Here is a 25,165-nt window from a genome sequence, read left to right on the forward strand (position 1 = left end):
TTTGAATGCTGACTCTAGAATTATTTGTGGATGATGGATATGGATGGGTTGGGGGAGAACTGGAATTGAGAAGCAAAGCTCAGAAGATTTAAGCCAGTAACAGTGGAAAAGTCCATGACCACAGGTAGCAGAAAAGTTCACAATATATACCTAGAGTTTTCCCAAAAGTCTGAGAATCTGTTTCTTTGGCAAACATATTTAATGTTTCATGTTTCCAGACTACTTTTTCTTCAGACAACTATACTATGTTGCCTAAAACTATGTTTCTAGAGGCTTACCTATATTCCTGATATTTTTAACACTCAAGATGAGTGTTTTGTTATATCCATCTTAAAATAGTCTGATGCTAAATATTATTGTGGTTGTGCTATTTGGAGAAGAAATTGAGCACCTTGGGCACACACTGGTCTGTGCATTACAACAAACTTACCATTATTTCCTAAGGAGAATTTTGGCACCATTCACAGGGAATTACTTAGTAGAGTGGCTTCCCATTCACTCAAGCATAAATACTTGTTATGCTCCACAATTTGCACATGAGGGTGTGAACCCGACCTTTAACTTAACTTTCAGTTAAGGCATATGGTGCCCTTGTAATTTAACAGGTGATGCATAGTTGTGATTGAATCTGGGGATACATGATAGTTACCAGTTATAAAGACTATACTGAGCACTTCATGTGTGTGATTCTTTATGTTATCTCAGGACAAGAAATATGCAACTAGTATTTATCTGGGCCATTGTCCAGCTACCAACACCCATAACTCTTTTGGGTATTTCCTCTGGCTGCCCTAGTGAGTTAATTTTTCCTCAACCTATGGATGACAGGGAGTGGTGGAAAAATATAACAGTTCCCATTCCCCTGAGCAGTATACCTTTGAGATGTGTGTTCTGCACTGGCTCTCAGAGTTCCCTAGCTGCCTTGAACCTCATGTATCCACAGTAGTAACTTCCTTTATAATACACCATTCATTGTAGTCCTAATCTTTGTCTCACTTTTGCACTTCCCTACTGACATTTCCTGAGGTGACATCCCAAATAACAACTTCTGAGGAAACCCCAACTAAGACAGGAACCCTCTGAAATCGTCATTATATCTGTTTTTAAGGAGGATAAAATTGATTAATGGAGAGGCTTAACAACTTGTTCATGATCACAGAGCTATTAAGTGAAGGAAGTAAGATTAAAATCCCAACTATGCAAAGCCAGGTTTCTGTATACCTTTGCACATGGCTTCTCAGTAAGCAGGCAGAACAATTTCTCACTAACTGTTCACCTAGTTATATATAAAACTGAAAAGCTCGAGTGGAGAGATAGTAAAGAATTACAGGAAAGACTTGCAATCTGTTTCTGTGAGTGGTCTGAAATCTATTTAACAGATTAAATAGAAGGAGCCAAAAGCCCAGTACTTGAAATCAACTACACCCTCTCCCAACCACATTAAGAATTGTGTTCAGTGAATTTCACTGTTTCGTGATGTCGTTTACCCATAACACCAGATTGCATAGAAATATTTTAAGGAGGTCATCATGATGTACTGGTGAAGATCAGTACATCAAAGCCTTTCTTATTACATTGCAATCTTTTTAAATGAAATCTTTTTAAGAATCAGCTGTTAGTATCAGGAAGAATGGTTGCCTCTTTTGAGCAATTGTCTGGTTTTTGTACTGTGGAACCTGATTATGTCACTACATTTTTCCTCAGTATATTGGTTTCTAAGAAAACATTTTGGCTTATTCCAAGTAAGTGACATGACCATACTGTGTCTCATCCTTGACTGCAGATGGTGTCCCTAATCTTGTTTCAACTTTCTAAAAAATTATTCTAATTCATCTTTTTTTGTATTTCATATTTTTGTGATATACCCAACTTAGGAATAGAACTCTTCACGCAAGGAGATGTGCAACCTGTAACAGGAACAGGGGGGAATTTTTTGTTTTGTTTTGAGACAGGGTCTCACTTGGTCACCTAGGCTAGAGTGCAGAGGCACAATCTCAGCTCACTGCAGCCTGCACCTCCCGGGCTCAGATGATTCTCCCACTCCACCCTTCCCAGTAGCTGGGACCACAGGCATGTGCCACCATGTCCAGCTAATTTTTTTATATGTTTTGTAGGGACGATGTTTTGCCATGTTGCCTAGGCTGGTCTGGAACTCCTGACCTCAAGTGATCCGCCTTCCTTGGCCTCCCAAATTGCTGGGCTTATGAGCCACTGCACCCAGCCCACAGAGAGAATGTTCGAAAGAGCTTTCAGTTGAACATTACCCAAGGCAAGGTGTAGAGAAGATAATGTTTCAGACATCCGTACATATTTGAAGCCATGCCAGTTTCAAAAGGTTAATAAGATAGGGTGGCAAGAGAGGAGGGACCTAAACAACCTGAGGATAGTAAAGATGTCTCTAAAGTAAACCATTAATGAATCCCATGAGGAGCAGGATGCTGCAGAATAGCTTTCAAACAGTCTGGGTAGCTAGGATTTATTAAGATCCCTTTATGTTACCACACTTGAGCTTTATCAACATGACTGTACCCAAACTCCCCCCAAAATCCTGGAAGTCACTATTCCTGCCTTTCCAATGAGGAACCTCAGGCTGAAAAACTCCCCAAAGCCATACAGTGAGTAAGCGGTGGAACAGCATGTTGAGCTCATTGTGTCTGACTGCCCTCTTTAGGACCACTCAATTTTTTATCTGCTCAGAGATGGTAGTTTTAAAGCCGGTTACATGATCTAAAATATGGCACTTGCCCCTCTCTTTGACATCTCCCCTTGGATCTTAGGGGAACAGGCCTCCCTCCATTCCATCCAAAGTCCCTAAGAAATGCCCCTACTGCCATTCGTTTCACATTTTCTCAGCTGTCTCTCCTCTTTTTCACTCTGCCATCCAACACTGGCTTGGCCTAATATATACATGCTTTGGCTTCCTCTTGTGTATATATATGCTTTGTACACATACATATGTCCTGTGTGTACATACACCCTGTACATACATCCTGTCGTGTACATACATGCTTTGGCTTCCTGGACGTGTACCCTCGCTCAGTGACTGGTGTCCATGGACACAATTCTCACAGTATTTTCTCATCCGTAATTATGTCCCCTACCCAAGACCGCATCTCTCAAGTTTCGACCCTGCTCAGATGGGAATAAAGGCGGAGAAAGAAAGGGTAGCCATGAATGAAAGTAAGCAACTGAGATGAAACATTAGAAGTTAGGGGCTGATTTACACATATTACACATTTAAGGACACATCTTCATTCAATGTTCTAAACCTTTGTTAGCAGTCTTTTAATAGTCGATCATTGAGCATCTATTTCATGCTGGAAACTGTTGTATGTGCATTCCAAAACTATCCCCCATGTGGAGAAAACATATGTATATGTATCTGCAAACATACACCCACATAAATACATTCATTGTTTTTGATTTTGTATGGCACTCAGCATGGACTGTATACTTAAAAGTTGTGTAAATGAGTGAATCAGTAATTAATGAATACAAAACTGTTTTGATTACTTTTCTATTAAAATAGCTATCGTCTGGAAATTATTCACTTTCTATTCAATCCAAATTTAAATGCAATATTAGTGATCTGATTCAAATATTTAAATAAAAATGAATTCTGTTTTATATATCGGTAGTTTATTGGTGCAAAACAAAATAGCACTGAATAAAACTAGGCTTACTAATTAACATAATATATTAGTTTTACGGATATCAACTTTCATATGAGAATTAGTCAATGAAAACAAAGTACATTGATGCATTCTTTTTGGCTTTGGGTTAATTATGGCCATGATGTTCACCAGCAGTAAAGTAATAAAGTGCACAATGTCGCATAATTATAAGTTAATCACACTTACATGATGTGGAGAAGAAATAACAGTGCATTTCATTTCACATGGTAGAATTAGTTATGAAAATCCCTGGAGGTCCTCTGAGTCTTATCTAAAGTAGATCCAGAGTTGAACAAATATTTATGTAATATATGTAGTAATCATTGCAAATTGCCAGTCAGGATGAGCATGGTTTTATACTTAAGAAGAAAGATAAATTGGTGTAAGAAAAACTCCCGGAACCTAAAAATCCCTCCCAAATTCAGACATGCAACTTTTAAAACATTTGAATTAATAAATAGATAGTATTGAGAAATTTGAGACTTTTTGGCGGGGAAGTTGGGGTATCAAATATATTAAGTCTTTATAACTCAGTTTAATTGGATTATTTGTCTTAGTTTATTTTGCTCATGAGAAATAGTTAATGTTATTGTACTAATAGAAAGTAGATGTAGAATAATTACAACCATTTTTGGTGAGTAATCTGAGACTCTACTTGCTTACAATTATTTTATTTTTAGATGCTGATAAGTTACCTTAACATTTGAAACTTGTTTTATTTGATTCTTGATTAATAACACTCCAAATTCAGTAAACAATATTTGAGAGCTTATCAAAATTCATATTCCCAGGTCCACATTCATTTATTCTGATTCATAAGGGCTGGGGTGAGGCCCTGCCATCACAAGCTATTCCAGTGCAGGTTGTCAGAAGACTCCACTTTTAGAAACACTGATCTATATACAATGATCTCAAAACATGTTTCCCTTTTATCATATACCACTGTTAGTAAATATCTTTTGGCATTTCCTTCAACATATATATATATTTACATTTGAAATGTAACCACTTAGCACCATCAACTCATATTTTTAATGTAAGTAGAGCTTATCTTTTAAATAGAGAATTAATAAACATATTTTTGTATTTATTGGTTTAAACTTATTGTTAACATTGGATAAATGTTGTCTATTTGTGCATATTTATATATAGGCCATCCTTCTGTGTCCATAGTGGATAGATTTCAGAACCTCCAAGGATATCACAATCCGTGAATCCCCATGTCCCTGACACAAAATGGCAGAATGTGTGCATGTAACCTACACATACACTCTCATATACTTTAAATCATCTCTAGATTACTTAGAATACCTAATGCAATGTAAATGCTATATAAATAGTTGTCATAGTGTATGATGTAGGGAATAAAGACCAGGAAAAACCATCCGTTATTTTTTGAAGATTTTCAATCTGCCTTTGGTTGAATCCATGGATGTGGAACCCATGGATACAGAAGGCCAGCTGTATTCATCAGTACAATCTATTTTTAAATAGCAGGCTCAAATAGACTCTTAATATCTGCTTGTTGAGTAGTTCACTCTTAGTATCTGCTTGTTGAGTAGTTCAAATTAAAATTCGAAGATTTTTAAAATATAGAGATGTGGTCTTGCTATGTTGCCCAGACTGGCCTTGAACTCTTGGCCTCAAGCAATCTTCCTGCCTCAGACTACCCAGTAGCTGGAATTATAGGCACATGCCACTGTGTCCACCTGAAAGTTCCAAGAATTTATGAGTTTATTTTTTTAAACATCATAGATAAAGCCATTTATATTATTAAATATGTTCTTCAAAAATACAATTTAAATCTCATTTTAAAATATACTTTGAAAGATATTCATCTTATAAGTTTCCTATTAGAGGATAATTTTTATTCTATTTCCATCTCCAATGCTGTTTTTCTTCTTGAATATGACATTGAAGTGTAATATCTCTTTATTTTTTAATTAGGTGTGGAACATCCCAGGAATCTTGTCATTGATCATTGCTGGGATAGCTTCATCTATGAGAGTCCTGCCTTCAGATTTAGTTCTGTGAGTGAAATACAAGGTACAGGATTTCTACCTTACATTCTATCATTCTGTTTGTTGTTGCATTTCAGAGATAATGAAATATATGTCTATTGCCTGAGTAAATATTTAACACAAATTAAAAATATAGTTTTAAAATTTTGGAACAAATTTTAGTAAGTTGACAGAAAAACATGGATGGATGGCAAAACCTTTATATATATATATATATATACACACACACACACACACACACACACACACACACATATTCATTACATTTGTATTATTTTTAATTCCTCAGAACATAAGTAAGATTTGCCAAGTATTTTAACTTTGAAATTTTCCATGGTTGAATAGCATACCACTTAACACATGGTTATATGAGTCAAGAAAGATTTCAGAAAATTATAAATAGTGTGTTAAAACTACTGATACTAATAAAAAGTAGTATACTGATACTAATAAAAAGTAGTATCAGTAGTTTTAATACTAATAAAAAGTATCAGTAGTTTTAACTACTGTTTCACTGTGAATTTATTGCAGGGTATACATTTTTGTTGTTTTGTTTTGTTTTGTTTTGTTTTTGAGACTATTTTTGTTGTTGTTTTGTTTTGTTTTGTTTTGAGATGGAGACTCACTCTGTTGCCCAGGCTGGAGTGCAGTGGCGCAATCTCGGCTCACTGCAACCTCTGCCTCCCGGGTTCGAGCAATTCACCTGTCTCAGCCTCCCAAGTAGCTGGGACTACAGGCACACACCATCCCGCGTGACTAATTTTTGTATTTTTAGTAGAGATTGGGTTTCACCATACTGGTCAAGCTAGTCTCGAACTCCTGACCTCAGGTGATCCACCTGTCTTGGCCTCCCAAAGTGCTGGGATTACAGGCATGGGCCACTGCGCCCAGGCTATATCTATTTCTTCTATATATTAACCACCCCACCTGTGTGTTGATGAATAGGAAAAATTCTAAGAACTAACGAAGTTTCTTAAAAATCTAAAGCTAAAAACGTATGAATTTGCTTAACAATGATAATGTTTTAAAAATACAAAACATAATTGTTTTGGTAAATATAATATATGAATTATCTTAACATAATTAATACAAAAATACTAACTGAAATAAATAACCACTACTAACATTTCAATAAGAATGGGTTAATTTCTCTTACATTTTCTGTAGCCATTTATAAAAACATCCTAAATGTCATTAATTCAATTCATTTTCTACAACTTCAAGGGACAGGTGGGTGTTATTATTATTCTCACTGAATTATGGAGAGTGCAATTCAGAAAAATTAACTTACAAAGAATCAAAATCATTGCTTAATTGCATACCTGAATCTTTTTGTATTTCAAAATTTTTGCTATTTCTTTGCAATGCATTAAAAGGAATATGAACAACAGTTCACAAAAGCGAAAGTACAAATGGCCAAAAAATGGTTTAACATATGTTCAATGTCACTAATAATCAGATAGTGATTTTTTAAAATGACCATCTAGATTTGTTTCCCTTTTTTTAAGTTTGTTTTTGTCTTTTAATGGAACTACAATCGCTAATGTTTCTATAGTGAAGCTGGAATAAGCAAACAGTACTTGTGGGAATACGAATTACTACATAGTTTTTGGAAAGCACTCTTTGTAACGTATTAAAAGAAACTTTGCAACTGTAATTCTTTTGACCTAGTAATGCCAGTTCTGTTGGTTGCAATGTAAAGTAGTACAACTACTGTGAAGATCAGTTTGGAGGTTCCCCAGAAAACTAAAACTAGAACTACCATATGATCCAGCAATCCCACTGCTGGGTATATACCCTAAAGAAAGGAAATCAGTATATTGAAGGGATATCTGTACTTCCATGTTTATTGCAGCACTATTCACAATAGCCCAGATTTGGAAGTAACCTAAGTGTCCATGAACAGATGAATGGATAAAAAAAATGTGGTACATATACACAATGTAGTACTATTCAGCCATAAAAGAGAGGGAGAGAGAGTGCCATTTGCAACAACATGGATAAAACTGGAGGTCATTATGTTAAGTGAAAGACAGACTTCTCATGTTCTCACTTATTTGTGGGATCTAAAAATAAAACAATCGAACTCATGGAGATAGAGAGTAGAATGATGGTTACCAGAGACTGGGAAGAGTAATGGGTGGGGGTGGGGCCATGAGGAGAAGAGGGGAGGGTTAATGGGTACCAAAAAATAGAAAGAGTGAATAAGTTCTAGTATTTCCTAACACAACAAAGTGACTATAGTAAAAAATAATTTAATTGTACATTTAAAAATAACTGAAAGGGTATAATTGGACTATTTGTAACACAAAGCATAAATGCTTGAAGTGATGGATATCCCACTTACCCTGATGTGATTATCACACATTCTTTGCCTGTATCAAAATATGCCATATACCCCATGGATATATATACCTACCAGATACCAGCAAAAATTAAAAATTAAAACAAAGATATATTCAAAGTATGGTTAATGTATGAATAAATACACTTGATATTGCATTTTTTATAATAGCAAAAAATTGAAAACTGCCTTCATGTCAAATAATATTGTTATATTTGTGGCAACTATTTATACGTCTGCTGATACTTAATTTTACTGATTCATTAAATACTTGAGCCATTTTCTGTTTTTAACATTTCTTCCATTGATTCCACACTTTCAATGTCGTTCCACATTGTGAAATCAATTGAAAATTCACCTACATTTTCTTTTTCTTCTCCTTTGCTTTTAATGAGGAAATGGTTACAGGTAGGTAGGCAATTTTTCTCTTTCAGTTCATCTATATTGTGCTTTTTTGCTATGTAATGAAAACCTAATTTGAATGCCCCTCAATTGGCCACTTTTCCATTTTTTTCTTGAATAATAATAATTATTTTGTTGCTATTTATGTTTGCAATGTGACTTATCTGATATTCAGGTCATATATATACTTTTCCATGCATCTGTATTTCAGATCTAATGCCAGTGCCATACAGTTTAAACCCCATGGTTTTGTTTTCCTATTTTCTTTCTTTCTTTCTAGTGTCTTTTAAATGGTTTATTTTCTCTTACCTACTTATTCTTCTAGTAAAAATTATAATACATTTTTATCAAACCCCTCCCAAATCCCAATAATTACTTAATGGCAATTACATTTGGGGACAACTACATCTTTATAGTATTTAAACTTCTTTTTCAGGGACATTCATTTCCTCACTATTTTGAAACACAGTATTTATGACTGTCAATAAAATCTATATTTACAAAACAAAAATATAAACCTTCTAATAACTACTTTTATTTTAAATACCACATTTAGTAGTTGTATATAATGCAATTTTTATGCAACATAGAGACCAACATTTGTGTTCCAATTTTAAGAATTTTAGCCTGAAAAATAGAAATTAAATGTAGTTTATTATAATTTCCATTTTTCTTATTGTCATAAAATATTTTTTTCAAATTTAAATCAGTTTCTTGGTGAATTTCTTATTGTTTTCTCTAGTTTCTGCCATGACTTGCTTTCTAAGATAAACAATGCACACCGGCCTATGTAGTGTATTTGACAGTTCATAATGTGCTCCCTGCTGCTCTATATAATAAGATCTCCAAAGGGGTTTGTTTATTTTATAGAAACTTTTTGCTTACTCTGATATTTGTACATGCTATAATACTAGATGTAGGAGTTTTTCCTACTTATTTGAGGAACATAAAACATTAAGAGTACAACAGAAATGGAAGCTTGGCTTCTTATATCACTATTGGCATAAGACATTGGGCACTATCAGTATTACAAAAATTACCTCTAGGGATACTATCATGTAACAGACAAAGCGTTTATACCCTTAAAACTAAGTATTCCTACATTAACATAGAACATTTTTTTTGGTGAATATTTGAGAACTGAAAAGATTACCTTATCCTTGACCAGTGTTTACATAAGTATGTTGTAAAAACAAAAACACAAAGAAACAGAAACAACTAAGTTATATACACCTACTATGTAGCTACAAAAATATAATTAAAAACAAATAAAAACCCTAAGTTCTATGCTTAAATGAATTTGAGAAATACTTGGCTAAACAAAGTTTCTTTATGGCAGGGTTTCCTAGGCCTTTCTCTCTCTCTCTCTCTCTCTCTCTCTCTCTCTCTCTCTCTCTCTAATGCTGTGTGTATTTTTAGATAGAGAAAGTGATATGTATTTCAAACATGTATTTGGCCAAGAGATATACTTTTATAAATGTTATTTTCTCATGAACTGGTTCAGCAGGGAAGTTCTAAACTTGCACCTTCTAATTTGCCATATGATGTGACAATGCATTCTATTCAGTTCTGTTCAATATTAGGCAGTAAGGGAGAACGAGTGACAGCTGTTACGACTAACAAAGTGTGACTGCTACTGCTCCATTTCATAATAGCAGCCACTCTATTCATCATCCCAGTCAATCTGACTTTACAAAAATTTTAGTCTCTATATTACAAAAGGACATGGATAAAAATAATTTCTGTAAATATTTCTCATATTACCTTCTTTCAGAAATTTTATAATTCCTTGTGCTTATACAGTTGTTTAGTAAAATTAGATCTAGATGTAGTTATATGTTGACCTAGATTGGAGCTCTAGCCATTGACACTATATTTTTCCCATTGGGAAAAGGGTTCACAGCCCTTTTATTCCTTTAAGCAAATATGTTTCTAGAAACTATTTCCTTGCAATGAGTTTTATAATATACTATAGATAGCGAAGTACTTCATTTTGTTTTTAGAAAGTTCACTGTTCCTTTCGTTATCATTCAAAACTGGTGACAAGAACTAGACAGGAAGAAGAAAAGGGTATTTCTGTCAGTGAAGAATCTTAACTTGCCAGGTTTTCACTTTGAAATGTTATCTTGTCTACAGATTTAATTAGGTCAAATAACCAAGAACGAGACAAGAGTGTAGGTGAATTGTGATTTCAAAGGACATCCTTCTACAAAGCTAATAAAGTTATAGGACTTGCAGTATTCTTTTTTCTCTTTTAATAGGAAGGAATCAAATGTTACTGAAACAAGATTAAACTTGTGGAAATACATTAGCTGTAACATCGTACTGGGTCCTCTGACTAACATTTTAAAAAAGTTGGAGGTTTAGCATGATTACATCTCTAGTGTTACATACTGTAGCACTAGAGAATAAAGTGCTACTTTACAAATCTACACATAGATGTAAAATTAGATCTAGAACCTTAGGAAAGTAGCCAAGGTATGGGGATTGAACATTATGGTCAAATAATCTGTGTTCTTTTGACTGTAACATGGATATGCTGTATTAGCTTGGACTAGTTTCTATCCTGTATGAACCCTATTTTGGACATTATAAAAATACCAGTTTTACCTAATAAGACTTTTTGATAAACATACACAATTGTGTACGTGAAGACATTTCTAAACACTAAAACTATGTACAAATATATGTTATTGGGATTATTTGTATAGATGAAAATAGGTTAACTTTAAAATGGACTCCTACTTTTCCTCAATTTTATATGAAACAAGATCTCTCACCTGCTGTTACATGCCAGGAAATACATTACTGGAAAAGAAAGAAAGAGTCATTTTTCTTATGAAATCCATTTTTTTCTAGATAAAACAATTCCTAAACAAATGGTTTTAATTTTATAAACTAAAATTACTAATTGATTAAATAATTTTGGTATCTTGGTGAATACCAGTTTTCTAAAAAATAACTTCTTATGGAGCAATTGATATCTATATCTACAGTTACATCTGTATCTAGATTTAAATAGACATAAAAAAATTATCCAGCCTTATTCCTTTTGACATTCCTAACCCTTCATATATTTTACTCTTCTTCAACATTTCTGTTAGAAAAGACTCTCCATATTTCAGTTATTCATATATTACCTTCACAATTTTTGGCATATCTTTGTATCACCTATATAATAATTTACTTAAAGGCATTCTAATGGAAAATGGTGTCATTTACCATGAACAATAGCAATATACAATGTGCCAGGAACTATTTTAAGCACTTTACAAATATTAATTGATTTAGTCCTTACAATGCTATAAGATAAATTCCATTAATATTCCTGTGTTAGAGATGAATATGCTGAGATATATAGGAGTTATGCCCAGGAACTCACAGACAGTACATGCTGGAACTCAGGTTTGAATTTGGGGCTTGGACTCTCACCCTCTACACAGTACTTCTATAAAACACCAATAAATAACTTAAAAAATGTAAACATATAGATCCAAGTATCACTTGAAAGTATCTTAAACATCACTGTTACAGAATAGTTTTCCTGGGAAGAAGACTCTGAAAAGGAAGGTAGTGGGTAGGAAGTGTATTAGGGAGTGCTCTGAGGATCAACACCACTGAGGGAAGAGGATGAAGCAGGATTGAGTAGGGGGAGAGGGTGGGGACAAAGGTGTCAACTCACACAGTGGCTAGCAATGAAGCTAGGATAGCTCCTCAGAGTTACCCCAATTTGGGATGAAGATACCAGGATTTTGCACATCCCTCCCTCGCCTTCCACATCAATTATTCATTGAATGCAGTCTGCCCTTAGGAAAGGAGTTTTACCTTGGTCAGGTGACTCGCTTCAGCTGAAATTTAGGTACTATATACTGGCTATAATCTCTACAATCTGGGGCATAAAAAGTCATGAAGATATATTTGTCTTTTACCTAGAAGCTTTGTTGTTTACTTTTTTTTTTTTTTTTTTTTTTTTGAGACGGAGTCTCGCTTAGTCGCCCAGGCTGGAGTGCAGTGGCGCGATCTCGGCTCACTGCAAGCTCCGCCTCCCGGGTTCACGCCATTCTCCTGCCTCAGCCTCCCGAGTAGCTGGGACTACAGACGCCCGCCGCCTCGCCCGGCTAATTTTTTGCATTTTTAGTAGAGACGGGGTTTCACAGTGTTAGCCAGGATGGTCTCGATCTCCTGACCTTGTGATCCGCCCGCCTCGGCCTCCCAAAGTGCTGGGATTACAGGCGTGAGCCACCGTGCCCGGCCGTGTTGTTTACTTTTCATGATACCTATCTCGATAATTTCAAGTATGGTAAGATATAGGACTCGAAGTTCCATTTAGTCATTATGTATACCAAATTTTCCTAGCAGCATTTATGGGTAAAGTCATACTTTCTTTCATTGGTTTTTTGTACTATTTTTCTCCAAAATCAAGTGACAGTATATAAATGGGCCTGTTTCTAGATTTTATTTAGTTCAAATATTCTTTTCATCTGTCTTTACACTAATACCATACTGTCCACTACTATAGCTGTATAGTAAGTCTTGATATTTCGTAACATCAATACTTCAAACTTTTTCTCTTGTTCAGGATTTTTATAGTTATTCTAGATCCTTTGCATTTACATAAGAATTTTGGAATCAGCTAGCCAATTTCCAAACACACACACACACACACACACACACATACACAAATGTGCTAGGATTTTGATTTGAATTGTGCTATAAAGACACCCAAAAATGTAGAAGCGACTTTGAAACTGGGTAATAGGTAGAGGTTTGAACAGTTTTGAGGGCTTAGAAGACAGGAAGATGTGGGAAAGTTTGGAACTTCCCAGAAACTTGTTGAATGGCTTTGACCAAAATGCTGATAGTGATATGGACAATGTAGTCCAGGCTGAGGTGGTCTCAGATGGAGATGAGGAACTTGTTGGGAACTGGAATAAAGGTGATTCTTGTTATGCTTTAGCAAAGAGACTGGTGACATTTTGCCCCTGCCCTAGAGATCTGTGGAATTTTGAACTTAAGAGAGATGATTTAGCATACCTGGCAGAAGAAATTTCTAAGCAGCAAAGTGTTCAAGATGTGACCTAGGTGCTCTTAAGAGTGTTCAGTTTTAGGAATTCACAAAGAGATGGTTTGGAATTGGAACTTATATTTAAAAGGGAAACAGAGCATAAAACTTGGGAAAATTTTCAGCCTGACAATGCAACTGGGGGAAGGACACCCTCTTCCATAAATGATGTTGGGATAACTGGCTAGCCATGTACAAAAGTATGAAACTGGACCCCTCCCTTTTACCATATACAAAAATTAACTCAGGATATATTAAAGATGTATATGTAAGACCTCAAACAATAAAAATCCTATAAGAAAATCTAGAGAATATCTTTCTCTACATTGGCCTTGGTAAAGAATTTTCAGCTAAATCACCAAAATCCATTGCAACAAAGCAAAAATTGACAAATGGGACCTAATTAAACTAAAGTTTTCTGCACAGAGACAAACAGACCAACAAACATACAAAAACCTGTAAACACAGTAAACACATTGGGAGAAAATATTGACAAACTTTACATCTGACAAAGGTCAGTATCCAGAATCTATCAGGAACTTCAACAAATCAACAAGTCAAAAACAAACAATCTCATTAAAAATGGACAAAGGACATGAAAAAACACTTTTCACAAGAAGATGTAAAAGCAGCCAACAAACATGAAAAAAATGCTCAACATCACTAATCATTAGAGGAATGCAAATCAAAACCACAAGGCAGTACCATCTCATGCTAGTCAGAATGGCTATTATTAAAAAATCAAATAATACCTGATGCTGGCATGGTTGTGGAGAAAACCAAACTTCTACACTGTTGGTGGGAATGCAAATTAGTTCAGCTTCTGTGGAAAGCCATTTGGAGATTTCTCAAAGAACTTAAAACAGAGCTTCCATTTGACCCAGCAATTCCATTACTGGGTATATACTCAAAAGAAAATAAATCATTCTACCATAAAAGACTCAAGCATGCATATGTTCATCATAACATTATTCACAATAGCAAAGATATGGAATCAATCTAGGTGCCCATCAACCGTGGACTGAATAAAGAAAATGTGGTGCATATATATCATACAGCATTAAAAAACAATGACATCCTTTCCTCTGCAGCAACGTGGATGCAGCTGAAGGCAATAATCCTAAGTAAGTTAATGCAGGAACAGAAAACGAAATACCATATGCTGTCACCTGCAAGTGGGAGAGAAACATTGAGTATACATGGACATAATTATGGGAAACAATAAACACTGTGAGGGTGAGAGGGAAGGGGGATTGAGTTGAAAAACGACTTATTACGTCCCATGCTCACTACCTGCATGACGGGATTCATACCCCAAACCTCAGCATCATGCAATATACCCATGTAACAAACCCACACATGTTCCCTCTGTAGAGAATATAAAAGGTGAAATTACTTTTTAAAAGACTCCTTATGTTGAATATACAAAAATCAATTCCATTTCATTATATTAGTAATAGATAATTGAAATTTGACATTAAAAATGTCATTTACAAATACAACAAAAATTCTGCAGTTGTTAAATAAAAATTTAACAAAACACATGCAAGATCTATATACTAAATACTACAAAACCCTGATGAACAAAATCCAGTAAGCCCAAATAAATAGGAAGTGTATTATGTTTATTGATTGGAAGACCTAATATTGTTAAAATGGCAATGTTCTTTAACTTGATATATAGATCAAATGAATTTCCAATCTATGTCCCAATATGCTTTTTTGTAGATATTGACAAGCTTGTTCTAAAATGCATATGAAAAGACAAAAGAACAGTAATGTCCAAAAAATTTTTGTAAAAGAAGAGCAAAATTGGAAGATGTACACTAACAGAGTTAAGGATAAACTTAAAACCTACCTAAATTTGTATTAGCTAAAGATAGACATATGAATCAAATGAGCACAAGGGAAAGCCCAGTTTTAGACACACAAATATAATCAACTGAGGTTTTGTGTTCTCAAGAAATACAAAGTATATAATTCATACAAGCAAGATCCACTTATGGATGATCAAATTAGATGGTGAAAGCTCAAAGACAAAGAGAATATTTGCATCTGCTCAGTGTATTTCTGTGAAATATTTATTAAATACAAACAGAAAATACTAGTATTACAGTGATGAAACCTGCAGGATACCACCTCAATCCTATGATAAAGATTATCATCACTGGTAATAAAATATATCAACATCATGTATCCCATGATAAAGAGACACTGAAAAGGGGAAATAGTCTCTCTGATATTATTCCCCAAAATATATATTCTCAATCTTATCATAAAATAATCAGGCAAACTCAAATTGAGGTACGTTCTATAAAATAATTGACTGTACTCTTCAAAGGTGACAAAGTCGTGAAAGACAAAGAAAGGCTAAGGATTTGTCACAGATTGAAGGAGACTAAGAGATAATGGCAGCATCTAAATGCAATGTGAAATCTTGGATTGTATTCTGTGAAATGAAAGAACAGCAGTGGAATAATTGACAAATTTGAATATAATATATAATTTAATTATCTTGTTCCAATGTTAATTTCCTCATTCTGATAAGTGTACATTTTCAATAATAAGTTATAAAAAATTTGTCAGTTGAAAAATATCATTTCTGGCATTATTCCAGATGTCATTTGTTTTTGTGTTTTGTTATTAAAAATCTATTGCATAGCATGTAATTTCTATAAGATCATGGGAGTGTTTTTTTAATTTAAGGTAAATTTGGGTAAGTAATTTGATGAGTTTTGGTTGCTACTTTACAAAAAGCAGAACAAGGAGGATATCAAAACTAGACAGTTAGCTTATGTTAATTCCTAGAAAAATCATTGATATATCATTAGAATAATGTAAAATGCTTAAAATAAAAGCAAACATGACAAGTAGCAATAGCACAGATAATTAAGAGCTAGTTCTGACATGATAATCTAGTTTTATTTTGCTAAATTCTTAGATCTTTGAAAATGTGTAATATATTCTTTATTTTCAACAAAGCATTGGATAAATCTATCATATCTTTTTTGTACAAGTATGTGTATTTTAGTACACTGAACATTTATATCCCAAACTTCTGATAAATGATCTTTACAGATTTTCAATAATTATAGTCACTTGCTTCCTTGTGCTTTCAATTTTATTGTATATCTTCCAGCTTCTATTAATATTCACTAGGCAAAACCAGAACCGTGATGAATTAGTCAGTGATTGTTGCATTAATACTGAGTAGCAACTAACCTTGTAATCTCAGTGTCTTACAACCGAAACATTTATTTTATTTATTTTTTTGTTCATGGATCTGCTTATCAGCTGGGCATTTTAGATTTTTGCATCAGATTAAGGACTGCTCTATATACACATTCTGAGACATGGCTAGAACATGTTCTTCTCATTGTGGTTAGAAGATGCACAAGAGGGCAAGTGGAAATCCAATATACCTCTTAAGTTCTCAACTTGTATATTATCACCTAAATCCACATTCCGTTGGCCAAATTAAGTCACATGGTTATACTCATTATCAGTGGAGATGGGAAATATACTCTGCCTACCTTAACATGGGATGCATCAATGTCAAATCAAAATCAAAGCAAGGGCCCTGATTACCTAATAATAAAGAGGAGTGAAATATCTGGAACAGTGACCCAGTCTACTACATCAGGCATAAGCCAACTCTCTGCCCTTTCTACACTTGCACACAAATAGCTGAACATGGCTGGAGGACAAAGAAAGCAAAAAAGAAAGCTCTGACTTTACTTCCATTACTAAGACTAAATTGTCTGTGCCACCATCTAAAGCCAACCCCTCTACTTGAACCCTAGATTCTACCTATTCTAGTTTTTCAATGATCATACCCCTCAATTATCCCTCATGTCACCTATATCTACCTATATCAATGTTTCCCTCTTTTAGATTATTCCTACAGTATATACCAGCATGTTACAATATCTATATATATAAATAAACACTTTTATCCCATCGTCCAAACAGTTACTTCTCTTACGAATCAAAATTCCTAGAAAGAGTTGTCTGTATTCACGGTCTGTACTTCTTTGCCACCAATTTTCTAACTTACTTCATTGAAGACTTAATCCAGTCAACTTTACTGAAACTGCTTTTGTTAAAAATATCAGGGCTTCCATGCTGCAAAATTTAAAGGTTAATTTCTTTATCTTACATTCTCTCTCAATAGCATTGAATATAATTGACTTTTCTCTCCTTCTTGAAATGTTATATTCACTTGACTTTTTTTTTTCTAATCTGTCATTGTTCACTCTTCCTAAGTCTTCTTTTCTGCTCTTACCTGCTATCATAACTCTAAATTTTGGCTGGATTGTGGACTCACTCCTGCCTCTTCTTTAATTATATTATCTTCCTGGTCATTTATTGCGGTCTTATGGATACCATCTATACATAGTGGCTTCCTTATTCATATTTTCAACTACAAACTCTCTCCTGAGTTATAACTGCACATTTTCTTCTTCACATGGTTTTCCAGTACAATTCTCAAACTAAATATTATTCTTGATATATTTACCCCTTCATCCTCTTCCTAATTTACTCCCCAAAGATTTTTCCGTATCAGTTAATGGCACCATTATTTATCTAGTTTTATCTTGCCAAAAACTTAGGAGTTGTACTTACTTTATTTTTGTCTCACTGCAAATTTCCAGCACATCAGTAAATACTGATAGTAAAGCCATCAAGATGTATCACATTTCTGACCACTTCTTCCTACCTCCACCACTTAGACCCTGGTCTACACCACCTGAGCTGCTACAACAGCTTCCTTTATTTTAGTCTTGCACCATGCAGTCTATTCACACAGAACCCAGAGTGATATTTTGTAACAAAAAATAAATTGGGTCATATCAACATGTTGTTTAAAACCTCCTTGTAATGTGATTTTGTAGGCTTAGAATTTTTGTTTTAATTCTCAGACTCTGATAAGCTAAAATGTGTTCTAAGCCATGCATTAGGAGCTGTGTGGTACACTTTAAATATGAAAAGTTCTGTTTTATGATAAACACATATTAAGTTGCTTATTATATTTACTTTTTATTGGAAAAATATATCAAATTCTAATTCCAGGTAGATATTATATTCAACCAGTAAGTTTAATTAAAATATTTGATTATTTCAAATCTTTATTTAATTTAAAGTAAAATTTCTGGAAATAACAAAATATATTGGATAAGAAGAGTTTAAAATGAAAATCAATCCATCAAATGCAGTCGGAACTCTATCTGATATGTCAAAAATTTAATTACAACTGAATTAAAATTATCTTTTTTTCTTTTAGCTAACATTCCTATGTATATTTAAGTCTAAATGTAATATTAAATGAATAGAAGTTGTCATGTCTCCATAAGTAGGAAATAAGTACACAAATGAAACTCTCTACTGTCATCAGCTTTGTGGGCAAGTCAAAATTAATTCTTACAGAAAGGATTAGATTTATGTTTTTTCAGTTATCTCATAAAAGGAAAATGATGTATGCATTCTATGAAAACATTCATTTTAGAGTTTTCCTATTTTGACTGGGCACAACCACACATTACTTTTTGTCACTGTTAATTCTTCCTGACTTCTGGTAGCTATAATGGGTATCCTTTCTGAAGCACTGGGCATATGCTGGAATCCCTGCCCCTGTCAAGGAGAGGAAGAAGCCATCGTTGACTATTGTTCATTTTATTATTGCATATAAATGGTGCTGTGATATTTGTCACAAGTTTTATCAGGAAGAAAACTAGTAGGAGTAAAATGGCAAATGATGAGACAATTATTTTGCAATTGAGTACTCAATTCCTGGGTACATTAGCAAACTCTCCACATATGACATTAGTGTGTTATTAGTGAGGGCTAAATTTTGGGACTGCTAAGCCCATATACAGCAAAGTATATACATAGGTTTAGGTAATTAGAGTGTGTTGAATAATTAGTGGATTATTTTCAGGCCATCGGCAAATCTTTATATGTAATGTTTTTTTTCAAAGCTATCAATTCTGTCCCATCTCCAATGTCACATCTCCAAAAGGTAGCTGGGGGTGTGAGATTTTTCTACCACTATCTATCTTACTTCCATGTGGAAGCATCTTATTATACATTTATCTCTCTTTATTCTGTTACCATGTGAATACCAGTTCTTTTAGGTCATCCTTCATCCTTTGCATTCATATCTATCCCAAAGTACAGCATACATCTACATTTTTTTTTACCATAGTTCTCACTCCTTTCCTAATCCTAAAACTTCACCATACCATTGATTCAAACTCATATTCTATCATCAGAAAAATACTGCCTATTCTCTACATCAACTTATCTGAATTTTCTCTGTACTTTCTTGGAAGCTGACTCTTCCCTGAGTAGATACTTCTTCCCCTACAGCCTTTCTAAGCTGTGGCTTTTTCCCACACACTCACAATCCTGGGTATGGAGGTAAGGTAGGTGTCCTCCTTCTTCTACATTTCTGCTTCTAGACCATTCTCCCTCTCTCCTAAAAATCTCTACTTTTGATTTTTCAACCATCAAAGAAAATGTCTGTAGCTCCAACACTATATTTCTTAAAATTCTGTTTGACTTCAATATCCACATAGTTGATCTCTTCTATAACTGTTGTGCCTTACCTCAGTTACCCGCTCTTTACCCAACTTGGCCATGCCTATGTTCAGACTCTGTACTCTCATTCCCAACAACTTCAATCCCTCCATAGTCTCCATTTCAAGTGTCTCATTCTCTTACTCCCACCTCCTCTCTTTCCAGTTCTTTCCCTCTAGTACTGCAATTCTGGAACATGCTCACAACTTGCCCTTTCTCATACCTTCACTTCACCAAATCAATTTCATGGTCCATAGGTATAATAAATCTCTTGCATATAGTCTCATCTTCCTTGCTTCCTCAGTATCCCTTTCCCCTACCTTATGTAATAGTTGTAATTGTGAATGGCGAGCTCATCTATGTCTGTCTCTGTTCAGATAAATGTAGCTGAATAAAAATATACAAATGTGCTGAAAGGGATCACATTAAATCCATGACCACTAAATATAAATTGTTCCCTAAGGAATTCTTGCAGTCATATTACATTTCCTGAGCCCTCTCACTCTTGACAATTCCATCCACCTAACTCCTTCCTCATACCTCCAAAATCTACATTCTCAGTTTTAACTAATGACCTAGAGTACTAATTCATTGAGAAAAATACAGGCTACAGGCAATCAAATGAGAACCTCCAAAAGTTTCCACAATCTCAATGAAACAGATGACTGTACTTGTCACCATATGGTCTGCCTTCCCTCCTGTTACAGTGGATGAATTCCTGTTACCCTTTTCTTTAGGTCCGTATATAATTGTACACTGATTCCATCTGTGATGACTCCAGATATCCTTTTTTATCAGTAGCTTCATAAATTTTTTCTCTTCTAAATTATTCTAATTTTTATATAAAGTTGTGCAATTTTACTTGTATTAAAAATTAATGCTTATCCTCACATCATCTCCTACAAGATATCACCCGATTTTGTGTCTTTCCTTTATATTAAAGCTCCTAAAAATTGATGACACCTGAAGAGTTAAGTACTCCGATTCCAAACCTCCCACTTTTTTTTTTCTTGAGCCAGTTCAATCAGGCTATTTCTTAACACTGTATCAAAGCAACACTTATCAAGGTTTATATGATCTCTGTGTTGCCAAATTTAACTATGAACTCATTCTCCTAATCTTACCTCACCTCAACCCCTGCAGCCTGAAATAGTTTTTCAGTTGCCTTCTAGGCTATCACACTATCCTAGCTGTTTTCCTACCTCACATCCTGCAAAGTGTTGCTTTCTTTTGCTTGTGGCTTTTGATCTCAAATACTCTAAATGTTGGAGTATTACAGAACATGGTGTTTGGTTCTTTTACAGCAGTCTATGATGAATTTTATGGATCTCTATCTGTGTTCATACCATAGGTGATCTCATCCAGGCTCATGGTTTTAGATGCCATGAGTCTGTTAGTCATTCTCAAGTTTTTAATTTTTTTCCAACCCACAAACATTTTAAAACCTGGGCTTAAAAATTCAATGGCCTACATATTATCTATATTTACATATCTAATTGAAATCTCTAAATTTTACATGTCCCAAAACAAAATAAATCTCTCCAAAACACTTTGTCCTTCAGTTTTACTTGTCTCATGAATTGCAACTCTGCCATGATAGATACTAACACAAAATATCATGGTGTCATCCTTGCTCTCACCTTTCTCTCACATCGCCCAACCAACCTGTCAACAAGTGCTACCAACATTTTTAAAAAATGCATCCTGAATATTCCTCTTCTTAACATGACATCTACCTCTACCAAACTACTTTCAATTATCATCTTATCTGTCACCTAGTTTGATAAGCTAAACAGATACCCCCTGCCTCAAAAATATATCAACTTTCTAATCCCAAGAAACTATGAATATTACCTTATATGGCAAAAATCACCCTATATAACAAAAGGGATGATTAAATTAATGATTCTAATAGGAGAGGTTTATGCTGGATTATCTAGGAGGGCCCTAAATAGAATCACATGTATCCTTATAAAAGAAAGGCAGAGGGTGTTTGGACAGACACAAGGGAGAAGGCAATATGAAGACAGACTAAAGAAAGATACAGTCACAAGCCAATGAATACCAACAGCCACCAAAATTCTGAAGAGACGAAGAACAAACATTCCCCTAGAGCCTTTAGAAAGAACACAGCCCTACCAACAATCTGATTTCTAACTTCTGGCCTACAGAACTCTAAGAGAATAAATTTATTTTTCTTTAAGCCACCCATTGTATGGTAATTTGTTATAGCAGTCACAGGAAACTAATACAGCCTCAAGATTCCAGGTCACATCTCCTGGAACCTGTGAATGTTATGAAATATCACTCTTACGTTTTTGTTATTTATTATTTATTGTATTCATCTGCTTTGTGTTCCTATGAAGAAATTCCAGAGACTGGGTCATTTATAAAGAAAAATGGTTCATTTGGCTCATGGTTCTGTAGGCTGTACAAGAAGCATGACACCAACATCTGCTTCTGGTGAGAGCCTCAGGCTGCTTCCACCCACGGATGAAGGTGAAGGGGAGCCAGAGTGTGCAGATCATATGGTGAGAGAGGAAGCAAGAGAGAGGGGGAGAGGTACCAGTCTCTTTTAATAACCAGCTTTCATGGGAACCAATAGAGTGGAAACTCACTACACCCTCCAAAAGAGGGCATTAATCTATGTATGAGGGATCTTCTTCCATGATCCAAACACTTCCCGTTAGGCCCCACCGCCAACATTGGGGATCAAGTTTCAACATAATATTTGGCCGGGACAAGCAAACCATATCCAAATTACAGCAGTGTTATGGCACAGTTGATCTTAAAAAGGGAGATTATCCAGGTGGGCCTAATCTAATCACATGAACCTGTGAAAGTAGAGAACTTTCTCCCATGCTGGTGGCAGAAGAGGAAGACAGAAAAAGAATTCGAAGACATTTGAAGTATGAGAATGATTCTACACACCATTTGTACCTTTGAAAGTTGAGTGAATCAAGAGCTACGTAACATAGATCTACATGCTAAGAATGATCAGAGGATGTGTGACAAACAGCAAGGAAAAGGGGAACTTGGATCTACAACAACATAGAACTTAATTTTCCCACATTCTAATTTCTAGAACCTGTGAATGCTAACTAATATTGTAAAGATTTTTCAGATGTGATTAAGCCAAGGATTGGCTTATCACGTCTCGTATATCTTAGACAAGGTACTCCAGAAGGCTCCCATCCAGAACTACCAACAAGTAAAAACAAAAAAGTTCCCCCTAAAACCTATTCCCCCTAGCCAAAGGACCTGGAAAAAAGTGGCCTAACAACAGAAAACCTTTCTGACATCACCCACCCTACTCCATCAAAGCATCAGTGGTAAAACCACATGTCACCCACTCCAATAGTTATAGTGGGGACAAGCAGGCCGTTGATTTTTCCACCCCAACCCTGAGCACTTTCATGCCTTAGAAGCAGCACACTCTGATTCCCTTCCCCTTGTATTGTCTGTGGTGCTGATGGGACTAAGTAAGGAAGTAATCTGCCATTCCCCCAGCAGAAGCACACAGTGCTGTGATTCTCTTGCCAGAATGGTGTTGGTAGAGGTGTGAAGGGAGCTATTTTCTATTTTCTTCCTGATAGAAACAGATGTATCTCCAAGTACCTTACCAGGGTGGTACCAACAGGGTTAAGTCACAAGATGAGATTCCGTTTCCACTCAGGAACAATGAAATTTAAAGAGCTGGTGTCTGGAGGGAGTAGCCACCAGTATCTGCACTAGTTGTCAGTAAGACTGAGGAAAGTGGTACAAGTTGGTTAGTAAGCAATCAATTTTTCTTTCCATACCCGTGTTGGCAAGATCCGCTAGGGTATAAAGCAAGGCCATGCCCCACCTCAACCTTTTGGATTGAGTGGAGCCCTGTGGGGACCACAGCCTATACCCCATCAAGCATCAGCAAGAAAGAATGAAGGAATTTGAGGCAGGGTAGCTGGCATTGTTTTCTTTCTTCCCATATGTGATCAAAGACCAGTGGAAACTGAGCCTTTATTCCCACTTGGTATGAAGGAGGTGAAATGAAGTGGTGAGAAGTGAGCTAGTTGGTGTTCTACTGCGTCCCATCTCATATCTTGGTGTCAGTGGGGCACAGCAGGAAGCCAAACTTTCCCTCCCCATCTTCAATGAGGCAGCATGAGTCTCTACAAATTTTGCTTCAAGAAACACTTTTGAATTCTTATGAAACATGAAAAAGTAGAGAATCTCAGAAAAAAATGTTGAATAAAGAACAAAATAGAAGTTATGGAACTGATTAAATATAATACATTAAATATGTATCTTGCCAAATGGGCTCAAGAGTAGAATGGAGATGATCAAGTATAGAATCAGTGAAAGTGAGGAGAGATCAATATAATTTACATGGTCTGAACAACAGAGAGAACATGGAATTTTACAAAAATGAACAGAGTACCAGGGACCTGTAGGAAAATAACAAAAGAACTAAAATGTATGTCATCAGAGCTCCAGAGGGAGAGGAGAGAGTGGGAATGAAAAATTATTCAAAGAAACAATGTCTGAAAACTTGCTGAATTTGATGAAGCACCTAACCCTACAGATTCAAGAGACTGAGTAAACTCCAATCAGTGTAAAGCAAAAGGAATTCAAGGCAAGACAAATCATCATTAACCTTCTGAAAACTAAAGACACACGCACACAAAACAACCTTGAAAGTAACCAGAGAGATACAGTGAATTACTTATAGGGAAACACCAATTCAAATGACAGTAGATTGCTCATCCCAAACCATGGAGGTCAGAAGGAAGCGGTATACATTATTCAAATACTGAAAGAAAGTAACTGTAAACTGTGAATTCCATATTCAGAAAATATATTCTTTATACATGAGGAGAAAATGTAGATATTCTCATATAAAGGGAAAGAAAGTGAATGTATTTTAAGCAAACCAGTCCATAAAAATAGCTAAAGAATGTTCTCGAAACAGATAAGAAATAATTTTTTAAAAAAGACTTAAAAAGAAAGAATATCAGTATGGATAAACATAATAATATAATAGACTGCCCTGCTTCTCTTCATCTCTTAAATCATATTTGATGATTGAAGTAAAAATTATACT

At 35.1% G+C, this 25,165-nt stretch overlaps 1 protein-coding gene across 1 annotated transcript in view; it reads left to right on the top strand.

Annotated features, from left to right (window-relative positions):
* CFAP47 (cilia and flagella associated protein 47) overlaps positions 1 to 25,165 on the top strand; it is a 439,964-nt gene that overhangs the window by 349,906 nt on the left and 64,893 nt on the right. The window contains exon 57 of the mRNA XM_050776518.1: positions 5,622 to 5,720. Within this exon, the coding sequence (XP_050632475.1) occupies positions 5,622 to 5,720 (99 nt within the window). The remainder of the gene's footprint in view (positions 1 to 5,621; positions 5,721 to 25,165) is intronic.

Source organism: Macaca thibetana, chromosome X, assembly GCF_024542745.1.
Source record: "Macaca thibetana thibetana isolate TM-01 chromosome X, ASM2454274v1, whole genome shotgun sequence".
Classification (NCBI taxonomy): Eukaryota; Metazoa; Chordata; class Mammalia; order Primates; family Cercopithecidae; genus Macaca; species Macaca thibetana.